Genomic DNA, 24,336 nt, shown 5'->3' with positions numbered 1-24,336 from the left:
ATATTCAGAAAAAAGCTTTAACAATTAACATTAAACACATAAATTTACAATAAGAGAGAACTCAAGATATTCTTTGTTACATTTACAATAAAAGACATTCTGCATTTTTGGTGAAAACGACATGCAAGTGCCATTAAAGTATCAGAAAAATCACGCTTTGTCTTATATTTTTAATGACTTTATATGCTTGTAGACTATTGATTCTCGTTGGAAGCAGACTGAAGATCACTCATCAATAACCCTGGATCAAAGACTAAACTAACTGTCCAAACTCTAGATGATATTTATATTTTTGCGCTAATATTCCCCCCGATATGAACTCTCAGACTCTATCAGAGCTAAGGTTTGTCAATACTGATTATTTGTAAAACATCTTATCAATGCTAATCAATCGTCTAAACTCAATAATCAGTCCATCTTTACTGACTAAAACTGGGTTTGCTACTGCTTTTATGATTTGTTGTACTGAAATACAGTCCTCTCTAGTGTGATGATTTGCGCTGCTCCGACTCCTGATGTGAATGGAACGTTTCAGATGAAGAATCATAGTGTTTAAAAGCACCATTTACTGACCAATCAATTCTACTGGAAAACCAAAAATAAACCAAGGACACAATAAACCTTTGTGTGCAGACAGCGAGACGGTCTCTGAGGACGCTAAGTGTTTTCCAGACTGGTCTAAACCATGTGTTTTCTCTGTGATATAATATATAATCCTAAAAGAGGCTGATTAAAGCACTAAAACCTTGTTCTTATTGACATGATGGGATTTGACAGTAAGCCGACTTAACGCTTCAAATAAGAAAATATCTAACCATAGATTAATTTAACTGAATACACAGAGGCTATTACAGTCAGACACAGACTTTAGTGAAAAGAACGTTGTGCTGACAGGATTTTATTTTCAAAAAGGAGGAAGAAAATATCTGATTAGACAGGGCATGAGCCTGTTTTCAGGCATAAGTGGGTCAAAAATGACTCGGTGAGGTTATTTTCTTGCAATATCTTTGAAACTTTTTAATTTTATATTCCCAGTATTCCTCAAGAAACATGTTATTGACATCATGCCATTTAAATTTTTAACTTATCGTTTATAGATTTTATGAAATTGTACTTTTTGTCTTTCTACCCTAAGCTTCCATAGGTGGATCAAATTGACCCACATTCATTTTCAGTGGAATTTCATCTGAACCTTTGATTGATACAGTAAAAACAAAGGACTCGCTCACAAAGTGGATGTTGACATTATTCTATTGCTGTTATGTTATATACTACACATACTTTGGTTTTCAAATGTTCAAAATATTTAAACATTTTAAAATGATTAAAAAGGCTTACACAATTTAAAATCATTGAAATTATTCTTTTGTGGAACAAAATCTAATACAAATGATTATTTTAAACATGACAAAATGAGTAAAGTGTCATAAATTGATCTTAACATAGATAATATTTGACCCATTTTATATTTAATTTTTGACTCATTTATGGAAGACTGGAGGGTCCAGACACTCATGCCTCTAAAGCACAGGTCTCAAACATAAGGCCCGTGGACCAAAACCAGCCCTCCATAGGGTTTAATCCGGTCCGCAGGATGAATTTGCAAAGATTACGCAAAAGACTGACAATCGACTTGTATTGATCACAAAGCTAAATTATATATTTTTCAGTTCTAGATGCCTAAACTAAATGTTTTGTGTATTTGTAGATCCACTGTGATCTGTAAGTTGTAATGTACATGAGTAAATAATAAGCTGAGGCATGAATGGTTAAAATTGCAGAAAGAAATTTCAGGTTTGTGGAAGTTCAGTTTATTCACGTTTTGTTTAAGGGTAGTTTGTACATGTGATACGTTTTTGTACTAAAACAAAAAGAATAATTTAGTGTTGTCATTATTTCAAAGTTATTATGCTATTATTTTACCAGTCCGGCCCACTTGAGGTCAAATTTGGTGTATGTGGCCCCTGAACTAAAATGAGTTTGACACCCCTGCTCTAAAGGTTAACGTGATAAAAGTGAAATAAAGGCAGAAAAGTCAGAAACAGCTTCTTGTATTCGGTTTTCCTCCTGTTTTATTAAAGTGACAGTAAAAACAAACAGACCTGCTTTTTATGGAGTTCAAGGAGTGTTTGTTGTTGCTCCAGTTCTAACTTAAAGGTGCCTTTAAAAAAGCCAACGAAGGTGAGATTAAAGAGGAGGAAGTGATGATGATGCCACTCCTCTTCCTCCCTCCCTCACTCTGTCGCTCTTCATTGTGAATCAGCATCTTTTGCTGCTTTTGCGTGCTGTCTCTGCAGCCTGGCCACCGGCCGAACATCAGACTATCAGAGACAGACGGGGCAGGAAGGAGGGGAGGAACGATGCGCGGCCGGTGGCGTCCGAGGCCGGGCGCCATCGGGGTATTCAGACGTACGTGAGCAGGGATGAGGAGAGGAGGCCGGAGAACGAGGGAAAGGACAGAGAGGGAAAGAAAAGCCAGAACAAGGGAAGAGGGAGGCGGAAGTTATGTGCAGATGTAGGAAGCCATGATGGGTCTGGTGTCGCTGTTGGCTCACGTGACCATGATGTCACTAAAGCTCCGCCCTTTCTCCTCCTATGATGTCCCGCAGAGCTCCAAGGCCGTGTCGGAGACGCCCGCCATAGCAACCGTATCTGAGGATGAGGATGAAGATGAGGCCGAGCCGCCGCCGGTGATCGCCCCCCGACCAGAACACACTAAATCGGTAAGGATGCATACACTTGTACACTTCACACCGCCGCTCAGGAAGGGGCGGAGCTTCCAAACACTCTGACCATAAATGGAGAGTCTACAACTTCACTGAAAGAGTTTTAATGTGTCACAAATGAAAACTTCAGCGAGGAGGTCGGGCTGAACCTGTAGCAACATGTGACATGTTCTGTATACCCTTAAGACCATGAGTGATATATGTGTCGTTACTATGGATACACAGATAGAGAGAGCATGGGCAGGGTTCATACAGGTGCTTGAAACCTGTGAAAATGTTTGAATTTCAGTGTTGTGTTTTCAAGGTCTGGAAAGTGCTTGATTTTTTTTTTTTTTATACTGCTGGAAAGTGCTTGCTATTCTAACTCTGTGATTTTTTACCTCCGCCAAGGAGGTTATGTTTTTGTTGTCGTTGGTTTGTCTGTCTGTCTGTGTGTGTGTTTGTCTGTCTGTGTGCAAGATAACTCAAAAAGTTATGGATGGATTTGGATGAAAATTTCAGGAAATGTTGATACTGGCACAAGGAACAAATGATTGAATTTTGGTGGTGATCGGGGGAGGGGGGGGGCACTGATCTGCCTTCGCGGAGGTCTGTGCTCTACAAGTGCTCTTCTAGAAAAGAGAGCGCAGACCTCTGCCAAGGCAGATCAGTGCCCCCCCCCTCCCCCATCACCACCAAAATTTAATCATTTGTTCCTTGTGCCAGTATCAACATTTCCTGAAATTTTTATCCAAATCCATCCATAACTTTTTGACTTATCTTGCACACAGACAGACAGACAGACAAACATTGGGGGGCGGCACTGATCTGCCTTGGCGGAGGTCTGTGCTTTCCGAGTGCTTCTAGTTTTAATTTATTTTTAATATTAACTCAAACCAAAGCTACTTACAGAGAGGCGATACAAAAAAAAAATACCGGGTGTTCTCAGTTCAACTCCAGGTACATTTTTATCTTAATCTTTGTCTCAGTGCGAGTTTGTCTGAAGACCGCCAAGTGGCTTCCAATTTTTTTTGGATAAAACTTTACGTTCTCTTATAATTTCTAAATGTTTTGCTATTATGAAAAATAATTTTAGATGTTTAGAGCATAATACAGTGTACATCATTGTGACACAAAAGGGTTGAAGCAAATATATTTTAGAATAATTTAAATTAAACTGCATTTATATCAAACTCTAAACATGAGGTGCATCATTTGGCAGATCAGATTTTAGCAGAATCACTTGTATCACTGGTGGTTTTAAACTGACTCCCAGCGCCGCCTGCTGTTGTGGAGGTGAATTACTTAGGAAATTATCATCGCAAAAACTGGAAAGATTGTACCAAAAGTTGTATTATTGTTATTATTTTTTTGTTTAGATATGTTTATTAAATTTCAAATAACAGAATACACACAGGCATTCAAACACATTAAAAAAAAAAAAAAAACAGGAAAAGAAGAAAGTTGTGTTTTTTGTCTTAGAAATATGTTTTCTGTTTGCAAATCAGATAGGGTTAGTGTTATTTGCTGCACAGATACACATGGTATTTGTAAAAAAAAAAAAAAAAATTCTGATTAATTAGGTTTTTACGGGATGATTTGAATGAGTTTATTTGCTACGTTATTTGCTAGGTTATAATAGTTTTGGATTTTTGGATTTTTCATTATAGTTTAGTTTTATTTAGTTCTGACTTTTTTTCTCTAATTCAGTTAGTTTTAATTAGATTTTAGTGCAGGTTTGCTAATTTTTATTAGTTTTTGTCTTTTTCTAAATGCTTAGTTTTAGTTTAGTTTTAGTATTAGGTTTAGTGTTTTCATATCTTTTATCTTCCTCGCCATCATATTCCAATAAATCCCATACAGGACTCTGCTGCTTTCTCCCGACTTTAGTCTCCATGTTGCCAGGCAGAGTGGGGATGAGAAGCCGACTCTAAACGACACGTGACGTGAAGTGCCGTATGGTGTCACCAGCTAAAATTGCTTGAGCAAAATCAAAGGGAACAACAAAGGGAATTTTATCCATTATTTTTTATATGTTTTATTTTTTATTTTTTCATTTTTTTTTTGAGAAATTTTTTATTTATTTTGATTGTGCATCTCCAAAAGTACAATACAAAAAAAAGACAGAAGTTCACATTTTATGATGCAAGATTTTGTGATACACAGAGTAGAAACCCCCTCCAGAACCAATGGTGACCCCCATACCAACCCAACCTGGATCTCAAAATATGAAAATCACTAATAAAAACAAATTCACGTATATAGATGAAAATGAATAGAATTTACAGATATAAACAGATAAGTGATCAGGATAATGTTTTAGTTTTGTAAGCACACAATACAGTTTCAGTTAGTTACTGTTTTTTCTTTTAATAATAGTTTTTATTTATTTTAGTTATTAATTCTAGTTTTCGTCATTTTGTTAGCTTTCGTTAACAATAATAACCTTGGTAGGCAATTTTAGTCATTCGTTTATTCGACCAAGATCATCCTTACAACATGGATGTTAGTTGTTCCAGCATCATAAAAAATGAGATTGGACATATTAGTATTCATCTGTATTAGGAAGGACATTTTTATGCTCTAACATCTTTTCTAATTTGTACAAGTGTGAGTTTTGATGCTTCACACTTAATCTCAGGCGATGAAACTGCGACTTTCCCTTCACAGTATTAACCCGACTGTGAGAATGTGACGGTCACAGGAGGAACTGGGGTTTTACTTAGAATCTGCTTTTACAGAAAGTCTGGGTTCTGCTGGACCAGGTCAGGACTTTAAACACCAGGTTTCATCAGATGGTTCTGCGCAGATATCCAGTATTTCCCCAGAGTTTTGTCTCCCAGATTTAGAGCTGCGCCGTGAATCGCATGGCAGTGTCAGCCTGTGGAATTACATAATCCCAGAACCTTTAAAATTTAAGGATTCAGTCTCTGGTGATATTTTAGGTTCAGTGATGGAGTCAGATACCATGTAAAATATTAAATCAAAACTACTACTTCTGTTTTTAGGAACTATGAGTCCAGTCAGATGTCCTCTTTCCTTGGATCATAATCTGTTCTGTCCTTTCTCAGCAGCATTTCTAGTGAAAAATGTGTTTTGAGCGGTCACAACAACCTTGACCTTTGACCATAAGCTGCTAAACTCTAATCAGTTCATCTTTGAGTCAGAAGTTTCCCCCTAATTTTTCTGAAATGTAACATTCATAAGAAAGGACAGACAAGAAATCAAAGTTATTTTCACTTTTGACCCATTTTTTAAAAATCTTTGTATACCAGCTCAAGGTTGTGTCTTGGGTTTGAATGAATACTTATTTTCTATGATAACCAAACAAGTCGACTCAAACCGCAATAAGGCATAAAATCGTGAAGTCCTACCAGAATCCTATTGGTTCAACTGTTAGGGTTTTCCTGTGCACAACCTCCTGAAACTACATGAGCTAAAACCAGTCAGCTGACCAAACATGTCCTTATTTTGGAAAGATTTATTCTGAAAACACAATGAGGCAGCAGCTGAGGGGAGGACACTTCCCTGCACTGTACACACAATGATATGATAACACACAGTGTCATATCTGCACAGTCCAGATCCAAGGATGTGAGTCAGGATGGAACCGAAAACAGGGCATCGGTACATCTCTAATAAAAGCTTTATCTTTAATGGTATCTTTAATTGACTATTAAGAGACTCCACTCTCTACTTTTAGTTGAAGAACATGACATTCTTGATTTATTCTTGAATTCATCATGATATTATTTTAAGTCTCATACTTTCTCCCTAAACCCAAAAGGACCCAGTGTTACTTTTGTGGCAGTTCCCAAATTTTTCCTCAATATTTAATCTTTCTTAAGTGATTTACCACCATTTATTGTAATATTATCCTCTGTATTTTCTTTTTTTTTTTTTGCAATGAAAAGCAAGTGTTTTCCTATATTTGTTTTACTGATCATGTAGATGTTCATAAAAGCTCAGATTAAGTTGAGAGTTAATACATCAGAAACAGAAAACTGAAGAAAAAGTGAGTTTTTCAGTGAAGATATCAATAACTGAACGTAAAAACAAGTGTCTCCATCCACTGCCATTTATAAAACGCCAAGGGTTTTACTGGTGAATCAATGTTGTACAAGATGACAGTGTTTCCATGGTAACTATGAAGCCTCTGAACATCCAAATGGGTCATATCTGATGACCATGAAAAGATGAGATGACTTAATTGGATCATTCGGAGGGCCGGTTTTGGCCCACGGACCTTATGTTTCACACGTCTGATGTAGATGTTTATAAAAGAGTTCATAAATCAGAGTAAATTCATGGTTATTATATCAAAAACAGAGAAAACAGGTAAGATAAGATAAGACATTCCTTTATTGATCCCACAATGGGGAAATTCACAGTATTATCAGCAGCATGAACCATACACATAAACATACACGTAAAACAGTCATATAAATTTGAATAAAAAAATGTTTAAAAAGGATAGTGCAAATATGGTTTGGTATGATGTAGTGCAATGGTTATAATATATATATATATATATATATATATATATATATATATATATATATATATATATATATATATATATATATATATATATATACACACACACATATACATACATAAAAAAAATACGGATTTGAATATATACAGCATAGATGGAATGGAGGGAGGGAAACTGAGGGAAAAGTGACTTTTTCTGTAAAATATATCAACTGAACATTAAAACATGATCTCCATCCACTGTCATTGATCCAACTCCATGGGTTTTACTGGTGAATCAATGTTGTATAAGATGACAGTGTTTCTATGGTAACTACGGAGCCTCTGAACATCCAAATGGGTCATATCTGATGACCATGAAAAGATGACAAACTGCATTTTACACCAGTTATTTACATGCATCGATAGGTTTAGTGAATCAGAAGTTATTAAACATTTTAGATCAGTAGATGCTCTTTGTTTTCGGTGGCTGTTTGGGTTTTTAAGGGTTAAATACATCTACCAGTAGTCGTGTTTGATAATCTCTCAGTGCAGACTCACTTCTGTAAAGTCAGCGTCGTCGTCGATGTCTTCCCTCTGTTTCACACACATAGTTCCTCGTCTGTCAGACAGGTTGGCGGTCGTGAGGCTGCTTCCATGGCACTGCCACTGTCTCCATGGTGACCAGTGGAGTTCACCTGACTGGAACTCCCACCATCAAACACTCTGGCACTGACACTAAATCCTCTGTTGTTTTTTTTTCTTATTCCATCCAGTCTGAACGCAGAGGGAGACTCACGGCTCTTACACAAATGAGTTCATCTGTGTTTAACCACTAGTATGTCTGTGGAGGTTCTCATTTGCCCTGGTCATCGTTCTTCTTGGTAGTTCCTCTCGGTTCAACTGGACTGGTTTAGCTCTTTTGAAAACATTTTGTCTCTCATCCAAGAGTTCTGAAGTCCTGAAGAAGTCACTTAGATAAGAGACAAAACATTTTCAAAAGAGCTAAACCAGTCCAGTTGAACCGAGAAGAACTACCAAGATTAGCTAAGAGTATTTTATCACTTACTCGCCACAAGATTCATTAGACCACATATACCATACTTGAACATATATTGTGTTGTGAAATACTAAAGCATCTTTTTGACCTGTGAGCTGAATTTTATGACCTAACTGTGACATTACATGAGTCTATATCAGTTAAAACAGCTCAAAAAGCCACATTTTCAAAGCCGTGTTTTAAAGTCACCTTAAAACTTCAACTTTTTATGACAGAATCAGATGTTCCAGACAGCTCTACATCATGGGATTTGTACTGAAAGTCAATTTTCAGTCTTTAGTCCATCTTTTTTGCCAAAGTTGGACAAACATTAATTTTCTGACCTGCTAATTTTCCTCATTCCGTTCTGGATTTTCATGAGGGGAGATATTTTTGCCTCATAAAATAGCTTTCTCAAGCGGTTAATTTGCTAATAAACACCACAATTAACTTTAAAATTTATAATGAGAAAAAAGAAAGCATATGTGAGTGCACAAACATATGTGAGTGAACATAAAAAATCACTCCTGTCCAACTTGATGTTGTAAAAGTCTTAAAAGTCGGAATTGTTCAAGTTTTTTAGATTTGTAGGAGTTTTTTGGGGGGTTTTTTGGCAGTAAAAACACCCACAGTCATATTTTAAGAGGCCTTGTCCGGCACTTGTTCTAGTTCAGACTCCTATACATTAACCACAGGTGTCCCACAAGGATCCATTTCAGTGCCTATTTACTTTTCTATTTCCATAAATGATTTAGGTCAAAGAATAAATGTTCCTATGTTACATTCGAATGTAGATTTCACATATTGACCTAGTCTGTTGAAACAGTTTTTTAATCATTTCAGCTAATGTTTTCCTTTTGATGCCAGAAAAAGTAAAATGTTCATCTTTATCAGTATCTGATGATGGTGAAGTGATTTTTACTGAACTTCATCTTTACATAAGAACTGGATGCTGTATATCATGGTGCACTTTAATGCTGTTCACTAACATTAACAATGAACCAGGTGTTAGCAAAAACAGATTCGACAACAAAGTTCATGAATGCTAATGGTATTTATCGAACGAGCGGTTTGGATGAACAGTATGTGGAATCGATCATGAAAAATCTGAAGAAGAGACTGTTGTGTTTTAGTGATACAACTGATACAAAACATTACATAAAATCATAAATGTAATATAAAAACATAAAACATTACAAGTGCTAATTAAAGATTCGTCAGTGTTTTTCTCAATTCACTCTTCTTTTTTTCAGATATACACTCGTTCCGTCATCGAGCCCCTTCCCCCTCCTCCGACCAAAGATGCCGCCACATCGCCCATCTGCCCGCCGGCCGCTGGCGCCGTCGCCGCTGCAGCCGCCGCCGTCACCCCCGCATCGACTGCAGACGGAGCACCCAGCAGCCCGCCCAGCGCCAGCCCCGCCCCCGGCCCATCCCTGCCCCGCCCACAGGACAAATCCCGGAAGAAGAAGATGTCGGATGAGGAGATCCTGGAAAAACTACGTAAGGCTCATTTACATTTGCACTTAATTTAATTTTTAACACGCATTTGATTTGATTTGGTTTTTTAATTTATATCTGATCCTGTTTCAGTTGCTGTCACCACGGTGACACATTTCATACCATTTTTAACTAGAAACGTATGTGAATCGGACAGTTTACAAAAAACGTCTGAATATTAAAGCCAGATTCATCTGAAGTCATTATTTTGTGAAAAAAATTTACTATATGAACAAAAGTATTGGGACATGTTGAATTCAGGTGTTTCTTTTCTAACAGGGGTCTGGGATACAAAACAATAATGACTAATGTCAGAATATAGTTTTATATTGTCATAAATATCATTGCGTTGGTTAGTTTGGTTTAAATTGTTATCTTTGCTTCAAAAATGCTTCAGAGATGGTTTTTATTTCATTTCTCTCAACATTGATCTTGTTTTTTTTTTTTTAAATCCATGTCTATGATTTTAAATGTTCTTCCTCAAATTTCGAAAATGTTTTTCAAGCTGTGACTCTAAATAATGATTTTCTACCTCAACTAACCATCTACTTTCTTCACATCTCACTTAGGAATAAAAACCTCCCGTTAAACTTTAAAGAAATATTGATGATTTTATCTCAAATCAGCATGAACAGGACATCTGACAGCTGTAGACATGATGTGTCCCAATATTTTGGTCTATTTAGTTTAGAAACGTCAGTATTTCCCTAAAGTTTAATGGGATATTTTTCTTCCTAAGTGAGATGTGAAGAAAGTAGACGGTTAGTTGTGGTAGAAAATTATTATTTACTCAGAGCACGAAAAATGGTTTAGAAATTGAGAGGTAGAATCATAGTCGTGGATAAAAAAAAACAAAAATCAATGTTGAGAGAAATTAGGTAAAATCCATCTCTGAGGCATTTTGGAAGCAAAGATCATTTAAACATAAGTAACCAATGCAATAAAATGATATTTATCTCAATATAAAACCATATATTAACATTTGTCATTATTGTTTTGTATCACTGTTAGAAAAGAAACACCTGAATTCAACGTGTCCACATACTTTTGTCCATATATTGTATATTTAATAGAGCTCTTACAGTGCAGTTACTGAGTGTATTGAGGTGTTTTTCCTGCTTTACTTCCAAGAGAACAGTCTCTTTGTGCTAATTTTAGTAGATTTTAATCTCACACTTTGAGTCTATTTTTGACAGAGTGCTGCTTCAGTACGTCACACACTTTGCCTCCACCATCGGTTCAAGTATATTTTAGGATTAAATCAGGTTTTTAGATGTGAATTAGGTTCACAGTAGAACAGTTTATTATCTTAATATGGTTTCATAAATGTTTTCCTGTTTGGTGAAGAGTGTTTTCATGTTTTGGAGAAGCATTGTGAGCAGATATGTGTTGCATAACTGTAACACGTCTCTAACAAAAGCTGCCGCCCACAGCATCTCAGTTTATTCACATGGTTCACATATTTGAATATTTTCATGGTAAAGTGGTAGTGTTATCATGTTCTGTTATGGTTTCTCACTGTTCTAACTTGCTGCCCCGACGCGCAATGAAAACAGAAAACAGACGCACAAAGACCATCGCATGTTCAAGATAAATATGCACAGATTGTTTCTAATTTTAGTTTGTGACTCTGGAAAACTTCACTGTTTCTCCTCATGAGTCACACGTTATTACATAAACTCACAGGTTTGAGGAGTTTTCCCTTTTCTAACTTTATAAAATATGAAAAACAGACAATTTCTGCATAAATGCTCATTAAAATCTGTATCATCTAACACATTCATCAAATATTCCCTGCATGAAAGAAATACAAACGTTTTGTTTATTTAGTCCAGAAAAAAATATATGATTAAAAAAAACAACTTAATATCTTAAAATAATTTATCGTCATAATTCAGTATGTCATTTAATGAAAAATCATTAGTTTTAGCTATTTTCATTAGTTTTAGCTACTATTTAACTAGTATAGTAATATAATTAAGTAATGTAATAAAACTGTTACTAAAAATGTTTTATTAACTACATACATACATAGAATATCTTATATTTGTGATACAAAATCAATATTGTGAGAAAATATTAGATTATTTTAACATACAAGTTATTTAAAAAAAGACAAGTTACATATTCTTATAAAGTTTTTTAGTATTTTGAGGAAATTTACACACGGTTTTGCGGTGTGAAGTCATTATTTTAGGAGATTTAATTTATTATGCTTAGATACTTAATTATTTAGTTTGTATTTTTGCATGATTTTCAGATACTGGTTGTTATTTTGAGAACACACTGCATTATCATGAGATTTGAAATCATAATTATTTTAGTAAATTTGTCTTTATTTTGATAAATATTCATATCATTTTGTCATTGTTTTATGTATTTTTGATAATTCCGAGGAAGCATCACATTATTCAGAGAAGCAATTTATTATGTTATTTTGTGTTTTTGGATTATTACTAGTTTATAGTTTAGTATAGTTAGATGATAGAATTTGAAAACATACTGTATTAAAATGTAAATCATTATTTTGATAAAATTTCCACTCATTTTGAGATGAAAGTAATTCTTTTTAAAAAAACGAATGTGTTCGTATCTGAAAATATTTTTGTTTTGTGAACATTGTCATTTATTAAATTTAGCTGAAGTGTTATTTTGCAGGACTTGTTATTATCATCAGATGCAACATCATTATTTAGATTTTTTTTTTTTTTAATGACCGATATAAACATTATTTTGATAAAGCATGACATTATTTCGACTTAAAGGGGTCTTTGTTCTTTCACCATTGATCTTCAATACTTAAACTCTGTAAATCGTTACTGCTGCTTCTTCTCGTCCTTTTACTGAACTGTGTTGTTGTGCTGTGGTAACCATGGTAACCCATCATTAAAGCCTGTATATTTCTTAAACCACGCCCCCACGCCTGTCCAGATGTGCTCAGGTCTCCCTCTGCTGGTAAGACTAGGATACTGCCTGTCTGTCCCTCTGATTGACAGACCTGATATCCACTGACCCCGCCCCCCTACTGTCCAGTCCTGGCATCTGATTGGTCGTCCTCTTTCTTTCCATTGTCCGATCTCTGCGGTGACTCGGAGTTTTGTCCTCTGAGCGCTTTCCTACTGTGGCTTCACCCACAGATAGTTCCTCCATCTTTATTTCTTCTCATTCTTTGTTCCTCTTTTGTTTTGGTCGTTCTTTATCCTTTCTTTCTCTTTTCCTTCTTCCCATCCTTTTTGTTTTCATTCCATTTTATTTTTCCTTCTTTGTTTCATCTCCATCCTTTTTTGTTTTCATCGATCCTCTTTTCTCAGCATGTTGTTGCCACTGAAGTTTTGACCTGAGTGTGATGAATAAACTAGAATTAGAATGGATCGAAAACCCTTCTCTGTTCCATCCATTCCAATTCAGTGCTTAAATTAAGTCGATAAACACCATCTTGACTCAATTTATTTATTTACCACTTTCTTGTAGATTGTAATTATAAAAGAAGTCAGTTTTATGCTTTGTTTTTCTTTGTCTTTCTCTATCATTTAGGGACAATTGTAAGTGTGGGCGACCCAAAAAAGAAATATACACGCTTTGAAAAGATTGGACAGGGGTAAGTAAAGCTCATCAGTTCTTTTTCTTCCCACTTAAAAAATATAGCAGCAGAATTTCAACCCATAAAGACCCAGTGCTACTTATGTGGCACTTCAAAAATAGTTTTTTCCTCTATATTTAACTTTTCTTAAGTGATTCATCACCATGTATTATAATATTATCCTCTGCGTTTTGCATTTTTTCAATGAAAAGCATATATTTTCCTATATTTAATTCACTGATCATGTAGATGTTTAGAGAAGTTCAGATTAAAGTTCAGGTTTATATCAGAAGCGGAGTAAACTCAATAAAAAGTGACTTTTTCAGCGAAGATATCAACAACTGAATGTAAAAATAAGTGTTTTCATCCACTGTCATTGATCCAACTCCATGGGTTTTACTGTTGAGTCAATGTTGTAGAAGATGATGGTGTTTCCACGGTAACTACAGAGCCTCTGAACGTCCAAATGGGTCATATCTGATGACCATGAAAAGATGACAAACTGTATTTTACACCAATTATTTACATGCATTGACAGGTTTAGGGGATCAACAGGTATTAAACAGTTTAAATCACTAGATGCTTAAACATTAGATCAAACATTTTAGATCAGCAGATGCTTTTAGTCGCTGGTGGATATTTGGGTCTTTATGGGTTAAAATTACTCTCTTGGTTATTTTGGCTGTGGATCTATTCATAGAAAACATCAGAACACAATGGAAGCTATTAACAACTTTTCTGAGCAGAAACAGATGATGATATTCAGTTCTTGTTTGTTTAGACAAAGCCAAAAATGTCATACTTATTATAATTTTACACCAAGAAGAACCTTATTATCACATATTAGAACCAGAAACCATCAAGTGTTTGGTTTTTTTGTTTAAAAGAAACATGAACTATTGCCTAAAGGATGCAGATGAATTATGCAGCTTTGGTTTTACCTCCTCTAACTATAAAAGTAAATCTAAACCACATTTTATTTTACTGAATTTTAAATCTCTGTGTTTTCAGAGCGTCTGGGACGGTTTACACAGCCATAGACATCGCAACAGGACAGGAGGTAGGTGTCATCTGTCGTCATTTAGTTCAGAAGTTCAGAAAATGAAGGATAAAGTAGTCGTGGGCAAAAGTTTTGGCTGTGACACAAACTGACCCTTTACATAAATCTGATTTATTTGATAATAAAAGTCTGTGAGACATATAAAATCCGTAGAATTGTTCTTTGGAGAACCTCAGAAACATGGAAAAAATCTGAACAAACTGAAGCAGCAAAGTTTGCAAAAACAAAATATGTGTCACAGCCAAAACTGTTGTTACAAATGTATAAATTGTCTATTATCTGCCTTAATAACAGTTCTGTATCATTATAGAATATGTCACAAAAGGTCTACGAATTGGCTGCTACATTGAAATAATGCTACTCTCAATTAACGTAAATAAAACAGTAAAATAATAATGTGTTTCAAATCAGTGTGACATTATATTTGATCTTTTCCATTCGTTTTTCCATTTCTCCAGTGAGGTTTTGAACATACAGAATAGAATAGTGTAGAATAGAATACAATACAATAGCCTTTATTGTCATTGTGTGTTCAGTGAAATTAGGAGAGCTACTCCAGTCAGTGCAAACAATATGAATAAAAAAGCAGTATGTCAGAAAATAAGAACGGAGCAAATATAAAATTATAAAAAATTAAGAAAGTAAATTAAGAAAATAGAATATAATATTTTACAAAAAGCAAAATAATAATAGAACTAAATGTAGAATTTAAAAAAAATGGACATAAAATATGAAGACACAATATTTACAATATATACAAAAGTCTGTACAAAAATAGTGCATTGATGTTTGAATAAATGCTGAATAAAGATTGCATTTTTATTGCAAGATCATCACTATTATACATATTTAATCTCGATTCAGACTGCTCATGAAGGCATCTCATAAAGCTGAGAATATCGTAGTTTAGATGAGTTTTAAAGTCTGTCTGTATCACAAACCATTCAACAGTTGTTAAAAGTTTTGTAGAACCCGCTCAGCTCCAAGTGTTGGACGTTAACAGTGAGTTTAAAGGCGGCTTCAGTTCATCCAGTGACTTTAATGAAGTAAAATGAAGGAGGAGGCGACTGGTGCAGGAGTTTGTTCACTGAGGCATTAACTGGAATTAAGTCAAACATGGATGGATGTGAGTTCAGGTTCATTTTAATGGAGCTCAGTGTGTTGGACTAATCCTCCTCACTTTCACTCAGAGGATTAGTCCCAGTTCAGTCTTTATATCTGTCAGGACTAGAGGCTTTTCACAGCTTTTTGGATGTTGATACCTCCGTTCATAATAAAGCCTGTAACAGCGTCATTTCCATTTCAACGTCATTGTTTTTAATAATGCCCTTCTTTTCTTATACCCCTTTTTTTAGGTTCTTTTCTTGTGTTACATTAACTCAGATGGCTGTGAAACAAATATAACGTCCTGTTTTTTGTGTTTTGTTTTTTTTTTCAGGTTGCCATCAAACAGATGAATCTTCAGCAGCAGCCGAAGAAGGAGCTGATCATCAACGAGATTCTGGTGATGAGGGAAAACAAAAACCCAAACATAGTCAACTACCTGGACAGGTACGACGCCGTCACACCTCTGCCATCACTACTTAATGAAGTAACACAACAATATATTCATTTACCAACCTTAGTGTTATTTACAGGATTTTGATGAATATTTGAATTATTAAAAATGTGCCTTTACTTATAATGGTCCATGTTTTGATGGTTTATAACATGGAAATGGTTAGAGATATCAATATAGTTACTATTGAGCACTGATAGGAAGTCATATATGGATTTTCATTTGGGTTCATGATCTTTGACCTTGAGTGACCTTGAACGGTCAAACACAAAGTCACCAATGTGTAGATTTTAGCAATCTTCTTCTCCAAAACCACTGGTTGGATTCATTTCAAATTTTCTATGGAGCTTCTTTGTGACAAGGTCTACAAAGTTTGTTCATAGTTTTGACAAATCTCGATTTTTTGATTTTTTTTTTTGACAGTTTTTTTAAATATTAAAAATTTCCCTTTACTTACAATGGTCCATATTTTGATGGTTTATATCATGTAAATGGTTACAGATATCAATATAGGTAGTATTGATCACTGATAGGAAGTCATATATGGACTTTCATTTTGGTCCATGACCTTTGACCTTGGGTGACCTTGAAGGGTCAAACTCAAGGTTACCAATGCCTTCAACAATCTTCCTCAGAAATTACTGGTCAGATTCATTAAAAAAATATGTTGCTTCCTTGGGAAAATGTCTACAAAGTTTGTTGACAGTTGTGAGAAATTTTGATTTTTTTTTTACAGATTTTTTGATGTATTAAAAATGTGCCTATAGATAGATAGATAGATAGATAGATAGATAGATAGATACTTTATTAATCCCGAGGGAAATTCAACTAAATTATTTAGTTATAATGGGCCATATTTTGATGACTTGAAATGCTTAGAGATATCAGTATAGTTCTGACTGGTCACTGATAGAAGTCATATATGGACTTTAATTTAATTAGTTGAGTTCTCCTCCAGTGAAAATACCACCCACTTCTATTGGGAGATTGATCTCCTGCATCAACACCACAGAACTCTAACATAGAACCTGACGACCTCACAAACTCAACTTGTTATTGATTCTTGATAAAACATACCGGTGAGATACAGGGACATTGGTTCTATTTTTTTTTTTTTAATTTTTTTGGAATCAGTTGGTCTTATATGAGCAACAGATGGAAAAGTTTTACACATGAAACAGATAATGACATACATGAAAGAGTCTGGAAGGTCAGCTGTTGTTACCATGACAACCTGTTGGCCAGTACACAGTGGGAATGGGGGGTGTCGTTACCGTAGTAACTTATCAGCCCTCTGAGACAATGACGGGCACGTACATGACTGTTGAAAACGCTGTCATCTCTGTGGAAACAACATTTTGTGTGTCACTGATTTACTGTGTGAGTTCAGCGTTAACAGGCTGTTGAACACTGTGTCAATACGTCATCGATGGCTTTCTGTCATTTTATTGTATTTGTAGCTCAGAGTTAAATGTCAAATGCACATAATGGGCCCTAGAGCTTTGAAACTGAGCTGGAAAAAAAACAAGAAATCTCTTAATGGTATCTTGACCTTTAATCTCTGATCTGAGAAGACGATAATCCTTCTTTCCTCTGCTTTCACTTCATCCTTATTTTTCAAATGTTGTCAATATTTGGCAGTTTTCTGTTGTTTCCACGTGGCTGAAATATATAGAAAAAAGTGCACTAAGACATCACAACTCACCACGGAAATTAGAAACGGAACCAAAGTAGAATTAAAAATATTAGTGTGGAAGTTCCAAAACTAAATCAGAGTCAGAGAAAGAAACAAGAATACAGAATAAAAAATACAGTCGCAAAGAATCAATAATCAATCTTAAAAGTTAAGTAGTGTAACAGGAATGTAATCACCAACACATTTCAACTACACAGTGAAAAAATATATATGGGTCAAAACACGGCATTCAAAATCTCTGTGACGGGATATTTTAGAGACAATTTGACAGATTAGTGTTGTTAAATGTCTTACATTTTTATTTTTAAATTAATTTTTGCTTTATTTGGACCATAAGGGATTATCCAAAACAAGGAGCTACTTTATATTGAAATAAGTGTTGGAATGGTAATCAATTAAAGTTTGCTCTCTGATGGGACATTACTGTGTTTTGACCCATATAAAGATATATATATATATATATATATATATATATATATATATATATATATATATATATATCTGTGAAATATATCTTTATATAGATTAAAATGCAATAGTATAGATGGAATATGCAGATTAAACTAAGGCAAACAGCTGAATCTGCTGTACATTTCTGACTAATGACACCAGATAGTGCTGCAGTTCTGCCATTTTAAACTGTATTTCCCCACAAACAGGAAAAATAGTCTGAAACGTACAGATTTGTTCTTTAGTCAGTCCAAAAACCACATATATTCAAGTGTTAGAGGAAAAAGGATGAACTCTGCCATAGACTGAATGAGAAATGCAAAATACCAGAAGACCTAAGAACTGAGAGTAAAAATACATACTGCTAAGAAAATAACAAATACAAGAGGACAAATATTTGCTGAAAATTTTGTTAGCAGCCTGGAAGAAAACAATAGCAAGAAAATAGTACAAAGCAAATCCACCAACACAGCATGACTGGCAAAAAATTGTGAGTGTGATATATCTAATGAAACTGTGGACCCATAAGATAGATTGAAGAAGAACAATGTTGAGAAAAGTGAGAGAAATGGTCTGTTTATACAATGACAGGATAAGGACGATCTTATTGATAACACTGGAGCAAACTGTAGAGACATGGCAATCCGCTATGTTCTTTTTCTTCTGAGATTTGTATTTCTTTATTTTTTTGTCTTCCTTCTGTATGTCCATATCTGCTACATGATCTTAAAAAAGAAACGATAAAAAGAAAGTGTTTTTTAAAAAAAAAAACAGAAAATAACAAATGCAATCCTTACTAAAGCAAAATAAATAAAATAAAAAAGTCAGATAATATATGAATTCTGATGTCTCATGTCAGATAAATTTCCTTGTTTTAGTAAAATCCAGTGTATAGTTTTGATGTAAATGCCTCGTTGCCATAGTTACCTGGTGGGAGACGAGCTGTGGGTGGTGATGGAGTACCTGGCAGGAGGTTCGCTGACTGACGTTGTCACAGAAACCTGTATGGACGAGGCCCAGATCGCTGCCGTGTGCAGAGAGGTAAGAAACACTTTTAGGCCTTTTATTGATAGAAACTAAACTGTATTTTCTAACATCACCTCCATCCTTTTGTTCCTCAGTGTCTGCAGGCGCTGGAGTTTCTGCACTCGAACCAGGTCATCCATCGAGACATCAAGAGCGACAACATCCTGCTGGGAATGGACGGATCCGTCAAACTCAGTCAGTTTTCATTTACTTCCTGTGTCTGTCATCCTCTAATGCAGGGGTGTCAAACATGTGGCCCGCGGGTCAAAACCGGCCCACCAAAGGCTCAGATCTGGCCGGTGGGATGAATTTATGAAATACAAAAATTACACTGAAGATATTAACATTTTAGTTCAGGTTCCACATTCAGCCCAATTCGATCTCAAGTGGCTCAAATCAGTACGATACTATCATAAGAACCTATAAAGACAATTCCAAAGTTATCTCTTTAAATGTAAAAAAAAAAAGGGATAATTACATGAAAATATTTATATTCACAAACTATCCTTTCTCAAAAAATGTGAGTAACGTGAACAAATATGAACAACCTGAAATGTCTTAATAAAGATAAGTGTAATTTTATTAATATTCTGCCTGTTACAAATTTTTTTTTGTATTTGTAGATCGACTGTGGTCTGTAAGTTGTAATGCACATGTGTAAATGACAAGCTAAGGCATAATATTGTTAAAATTGCACTTATTTTTCTTAATCAGTTTCAGTTTGTTCATGGTTCTTCATGTTATTCACATTTTTTAAAGGATAGTTTGGAATATAAAGATTTTCTTCATGTAATGTTACTTTTTTCAACTCAAAAAAAGGAGAAAAGTTTGGAGTTGTCATTATTTATAGGTTATAATGTTGTTATTTTACTGGTTTCACCCACTTCTTGTCATATTGGGCTAAATGTGGAATGTGAACTACTATGAACTGGACACCCCTGCTCTAATGTTCTTCACTGTAGAACCACTGGAGGATGGATGTTGTAGTTCATACTGACCAGCAGGGGGAGCTCCAACCTATGTTTACCTACACTCATCCAACCATTGAGTGAAAGTACAGCACAATATTCACACTAAACTTAAAAAATATGTGCAATATTATATACTCAACAAGGACATACTATTCTGATGAGATTTAAATAGATATAACATTAATAAAAACGCTTGAAATTGCAGTTTTTAACCTCGAATCTGAAGCATTTTGGATGTTTTATGTCAAATACAGGCTGGACCTGGTTACATGAACCGCCAAGCGACCAAAAGCATCTAGTAATTTAAAATGTTTAATACCTGTTGATCCACTAATCCAATCAATAGATGTAAATAAATGGTGTAAAACACACTTTGTCATCTTTTCATGGTCATCAGATATGACCCATTTGGATGTTCAGAGGCTCAGTAGTTACCATGGAAACACTGTCATCTTCTACAACATTGATTCACCAGTAAAACCCATGGAGTTGGATCAATGACTGTGGATGGAGATCATGTTTTTATGTTCAGCTGATGATATATTTGACAGAAGAAGTCACTTTTTCTTCAGTTTTCTCTGTTTTTGATATAATAGTCTTTGAATTTACTCTGATTTACAAACTGTTTTATAAACATCTACGTCAGGGTTGTGAAACTTAAGGTCCATGAGCCAAAACCAGCCCTCCAAACGGTCCAATTCAGTGATGTTTTCTACATTTTTTCTCTGTTTTGATATAATAACCTTTGAATTTACTCTGAGCTTTTATGAACATCTACACAATCAGTGAATCAAATATAGGAAAATACATGATTTACACTGAAAAATGTAAAATGCAAAGGATAATATTAGGATAAATGCAAAATAAAACACTTATGAAAGGTTAAATATAGAAGTGGCCATACAAACAGTTGATTCACCAGTAAAACCCATGGAGTTGGATCAATGACAGTGGATGGAAACACTTGTTTTTATGTTTTTTTTTATTGGTTTTAAGTCACTGTTTCTTCAGTTTTCTCTGTTCTGATATAATACCCTTTGAATTTATTCTGAGATTTCATGAACATCTACATGATCAGTGAATTAAACAGGAAATGATTTGCTTTCCATTGGAAAACACAAAATGCAAAGGATGATGTTATGATAAATCGCAATAAATTAAGGTTAAATGTAGAGACAAATTCATGTGGAAGTCACCACCAAAGCAGTTATAATAATAATAATAATAATAATAATAATAATAATAACTTTATTTGTATAGCACCTCTAAAAACAAAGTTTACAAAGTGCTTTGACAGAGGGCACAACAGCAGGATATGCGAAGCAAGTAAAAACACTAAAACAGAAGCAACACAATTTAAGAGATGTATGAACAAATTAATAGTCAAACAGGATCAAATTTAAAAATTAAAATTAAAAGTTAAAAAGGGACAGACATCGCATAAAAGCGAGTCTATAAAAATGTGTTTTAAGAAGTGATTTAAAAGATGTCACTGTTGTAGATCTTTAAGGGTTAATGAAGGCTGTGGATTCTTCAGTGTCATAAAAGAAGGTCAGTGAGTAGTATGCAGGAGGAGAAACCACCTCAGACTCATTGTTATTCATGCAGAGTATGTTCATTGCGTTGTTATTCCACGTCCAGAGGTGGTCGATCATAATTTGATGTAAAATTCAAACCTGCACAGATTGATGAATGCATTAGGTTGATGTTTAAGTGTGTCTGACTTTTACCGCAGAGGGAGTTTTTTCTTTGATTCTAACGTCTCATCGTCTGTGTTTCTTCCAGCTGACTTTGGGTTTTGCGCTCAGATCACTCCGGAACAGAGTAAACGCAGCACCATGGTGGGGACGCCGTACTGGATGGCACCAGAGGTGGTGACGCGTAAAGCATACGGCCCCAAAGTGGACATCTGGTCCCTGGGTATCATGGCCATAGAGATGGTGGAAGGCGAGCCCCCGTACCTGAACGAAAACCCACTCAGGGTCAGTTTACTGTACCTATCATTATAGATCTGACCACTAGGAGGCAGCATAACACTTTCACCACAGTTTAAGTACACTATATGGACAAATATATTGGGACACATCATGTCTACAGCTGTAGACTGTAAGATATAAGATCTGTAAGATATCCTGTTCATGATGATTGAGATAAAAACATCCATATTTCCTTGAAGTTTTATGGGAGATTTTTCTTCCTCAGTGAGATGTGAAGAAAGGTGATGGTTAGTTGTGATTATTTACAATAATTTACAGAGATGGTTTTTACTTAATTTGACTCAACATTGATTTTTTTTCTTATCCATGACTATGATTTTAAATGTTGTACCTCTAAATTTCAAAAAAAAAATTTTTTACTTTCACTGTAAATAATAATTTTCTACTCTTCTATTAACTAAACTTTAAGAAAATATTGATGTTTATAAACTATATGGACAAAAATATTGGGACACATCATGTCTATAGCTGTAAGATGTCCTGTTCATGAGGATTTGAGATAAAACATCAATATTTCCTTAAAGTTTAATGGGACATTTTTCTTCCTCAGTGAGATGTGAGGAAAGTAGATGGTTAGTTGTGGTAGAAAATTATTATTTACATTCAGAGCATTAAAAAATGTTAGAAATTTAGAGGTTGAACATTTAAAATCATAGTTATGGATAACATAACATAATAATCAATGTTAAGAGAAATGAAGTAAAATCCATCTCTGAGGCATTTTGGAAACAAAGATCATTTAAACCAAACTAACCAATGTAATGATATTTGTCCCAATATAAAACTATATTATGTAATTTCTCATTATTTTAAATGTTCTACCTAAATATTTGTCATGCTCTTGAGGGTAAATACTAATTTTCTACTCTTCTGATAACTAAACTTTAAGGATGTTTATAAATGAGATGGAAAAAAATATTGGGACATATCATGTCTACAGCTGTAAGATGTCCTGTAATTACTGATTTGAGATAAAAAACACCAATATTTCCTTAAAGTTCAATGGGAGATCTTTCTTTCTACGTCAGATGTGAACAAAGTAGATGGTTAGTTATGGTAGTTGTGGAAAAATATTTTAGAAATTTAGTGGTAGAACATTTAAAATTGTAGCAATGGATAAAAAAAACCAAAATCAGTGTTGAGAGAAAGTTGATAAAAACCATCTGAGGCATTTCAGAAGCAAACAACAATTTAAACCAAACTAACCAATACAATGATATTTATCCCAATACAAAACTATATTATGACATTTGTTATTATTGTTTTGTATCCCAGACCCCTGTTAGAAAAGAAACACCTGAATTCAACATGTCCACATACTTTTGTCCATATAGTATAGTGTTACTTGAGGGGATGTTGACTGACCTATACGTTTGATGTGTTATTAGGCGCTGTATCTCATAGCAACCAATGGAACGCCAGAGCTCCAGAACCCAGAGAAACTGTCCACGATATTTCGAGACTTCCTGAACCGATGTCTGGAGATGGATGTGGAGAAGAGAGGGTCTGCTAAAGAACTGCTGCAGGTACAACACAAACAACACCATGAGTGTAAAATATTACTGATGACACCTTAACCCTAACATGGTGTGGACCAGCATGTTAGCAATATTTAATCTCTCTACAGATGAATAAGTGAATGTTTTTCTATTTAACTTATTTCAAAAACAGCAAAAACATGTTTCAAAGAACTCAAAACAAAGCACTGAGAACAATATCACACCAAACACAAAGAAAAAAACCAAGAAAGATCTCAAAACGCAGCATTAAGGTATGAAAAGGTGACTTTCATTTGAGACCAACCCACTCGATATAGTCCTGGTTCTGATGAGTCCATGTGTTGAACGTCATCTCTCACTCATTTACTGATGTGACATCAGTCGTGGTGTTTGACTTGTGTCGTCTTCTGTCAGACTCAGGGACAGTGTGGAGGTGGATCAGACAGTTGTGTAACTGACGATGACTAAGATGTGAGAGATGAAAGTGTAGAACATCCCCCGCTTCAAAGAAGGAAAAACAACTGGTTTAATGGACGTAGACTTGGACCTGAGTTCACTGGGATTAAAGCTGGAACTTGTGTTTATACATTAAAACCTTAAAAATGGTCATCTACAGTAAATTTATATGGCAAACTGGACTTTATCATAGTTGAGGGGATAATATTCTTATCTCTGCAAAGTGATTCCAGTTCATTTAGATTCTTTTTTTGTTGTTGTTGCGAAAACATACAACTTTCTTCAGGCTCCAGTGCATCAGTTACAATATTTAGGGCAGAGTT

The 24,336-nt window shown here is 34.8% G+C and overlaps 1 protein-coding gene across 2 annotated transcripts in view; it reads left to right on the top strand.

Annotated features, from left to right (window-relative positions):
- Positions 1-24,336, top strand: part of pak1 (p21 protein (Cdc42/Rac)-activated kinase 1) — a 100,796-nt gene that overhangs the window by 71,192 nt on the left and 5,268 nt on the right. The window contains exons 7-16 of one of the 2 annotated variants that reach the window (XM_030152235.1): positions 2,610-2,723; positions 9,474-9,723; positions 12,652-12,675; positions 13,255-13,318; positions 14,312-14,360; positions 15,799-15,911; positions 18,988-19,105; positions 19,186-19,285; positions 21,847-22,043; positions 23,447-23,584. In XM_030152235.1, the coding sequence (XP_030008095.1) occupies positions 2,610-2,723; positions 9,474-9,723; positions 12,652-12,675; positions 13,255-13,318; positions 14,312-14,360; positions 15,799-15,911; positions 18,988-19,105; positions 19,186-19,285; positions 21,847-22,043; positions 23,447-23,584 (1,167 nt within the window). The remainder of the gene's footprint in view (positions 1-2,609; positions 2,724-9,473; positions 9,724-12,651; positions 12,676-13,254; positions 13,319-14,311; positions 14,361-15,798; positions 15,912-18,987; positions 19,106-19,185; positions 19,286-21,846; positions 22,044-23,446; positions 23,585-24,336) is intronic. The other variant, XM_030152237.1, reaches the window with a different exon arrangement.

Source organism: Sphaeramia orbicularis, chromosome 13, assembly GCF_902148855.1.
Source record: "Sphaeramia orbicularis chromosome 13, fSphaOr1.1, whole genome shotgun sequence".
In the NCBI taxonomy this organism is placed as follows: Eukaryota; Metazoa; Chordata; class Actinopteri; order Kurtiformes; family Apogonidae; genus Sphaeramia; species Sphaeramia orbicularis.
The sequence above is the reverse complement of the archived record's forward strand: the minus strand, read 5'-3'. Positions and strand labels throughout refer to the sequence as shown.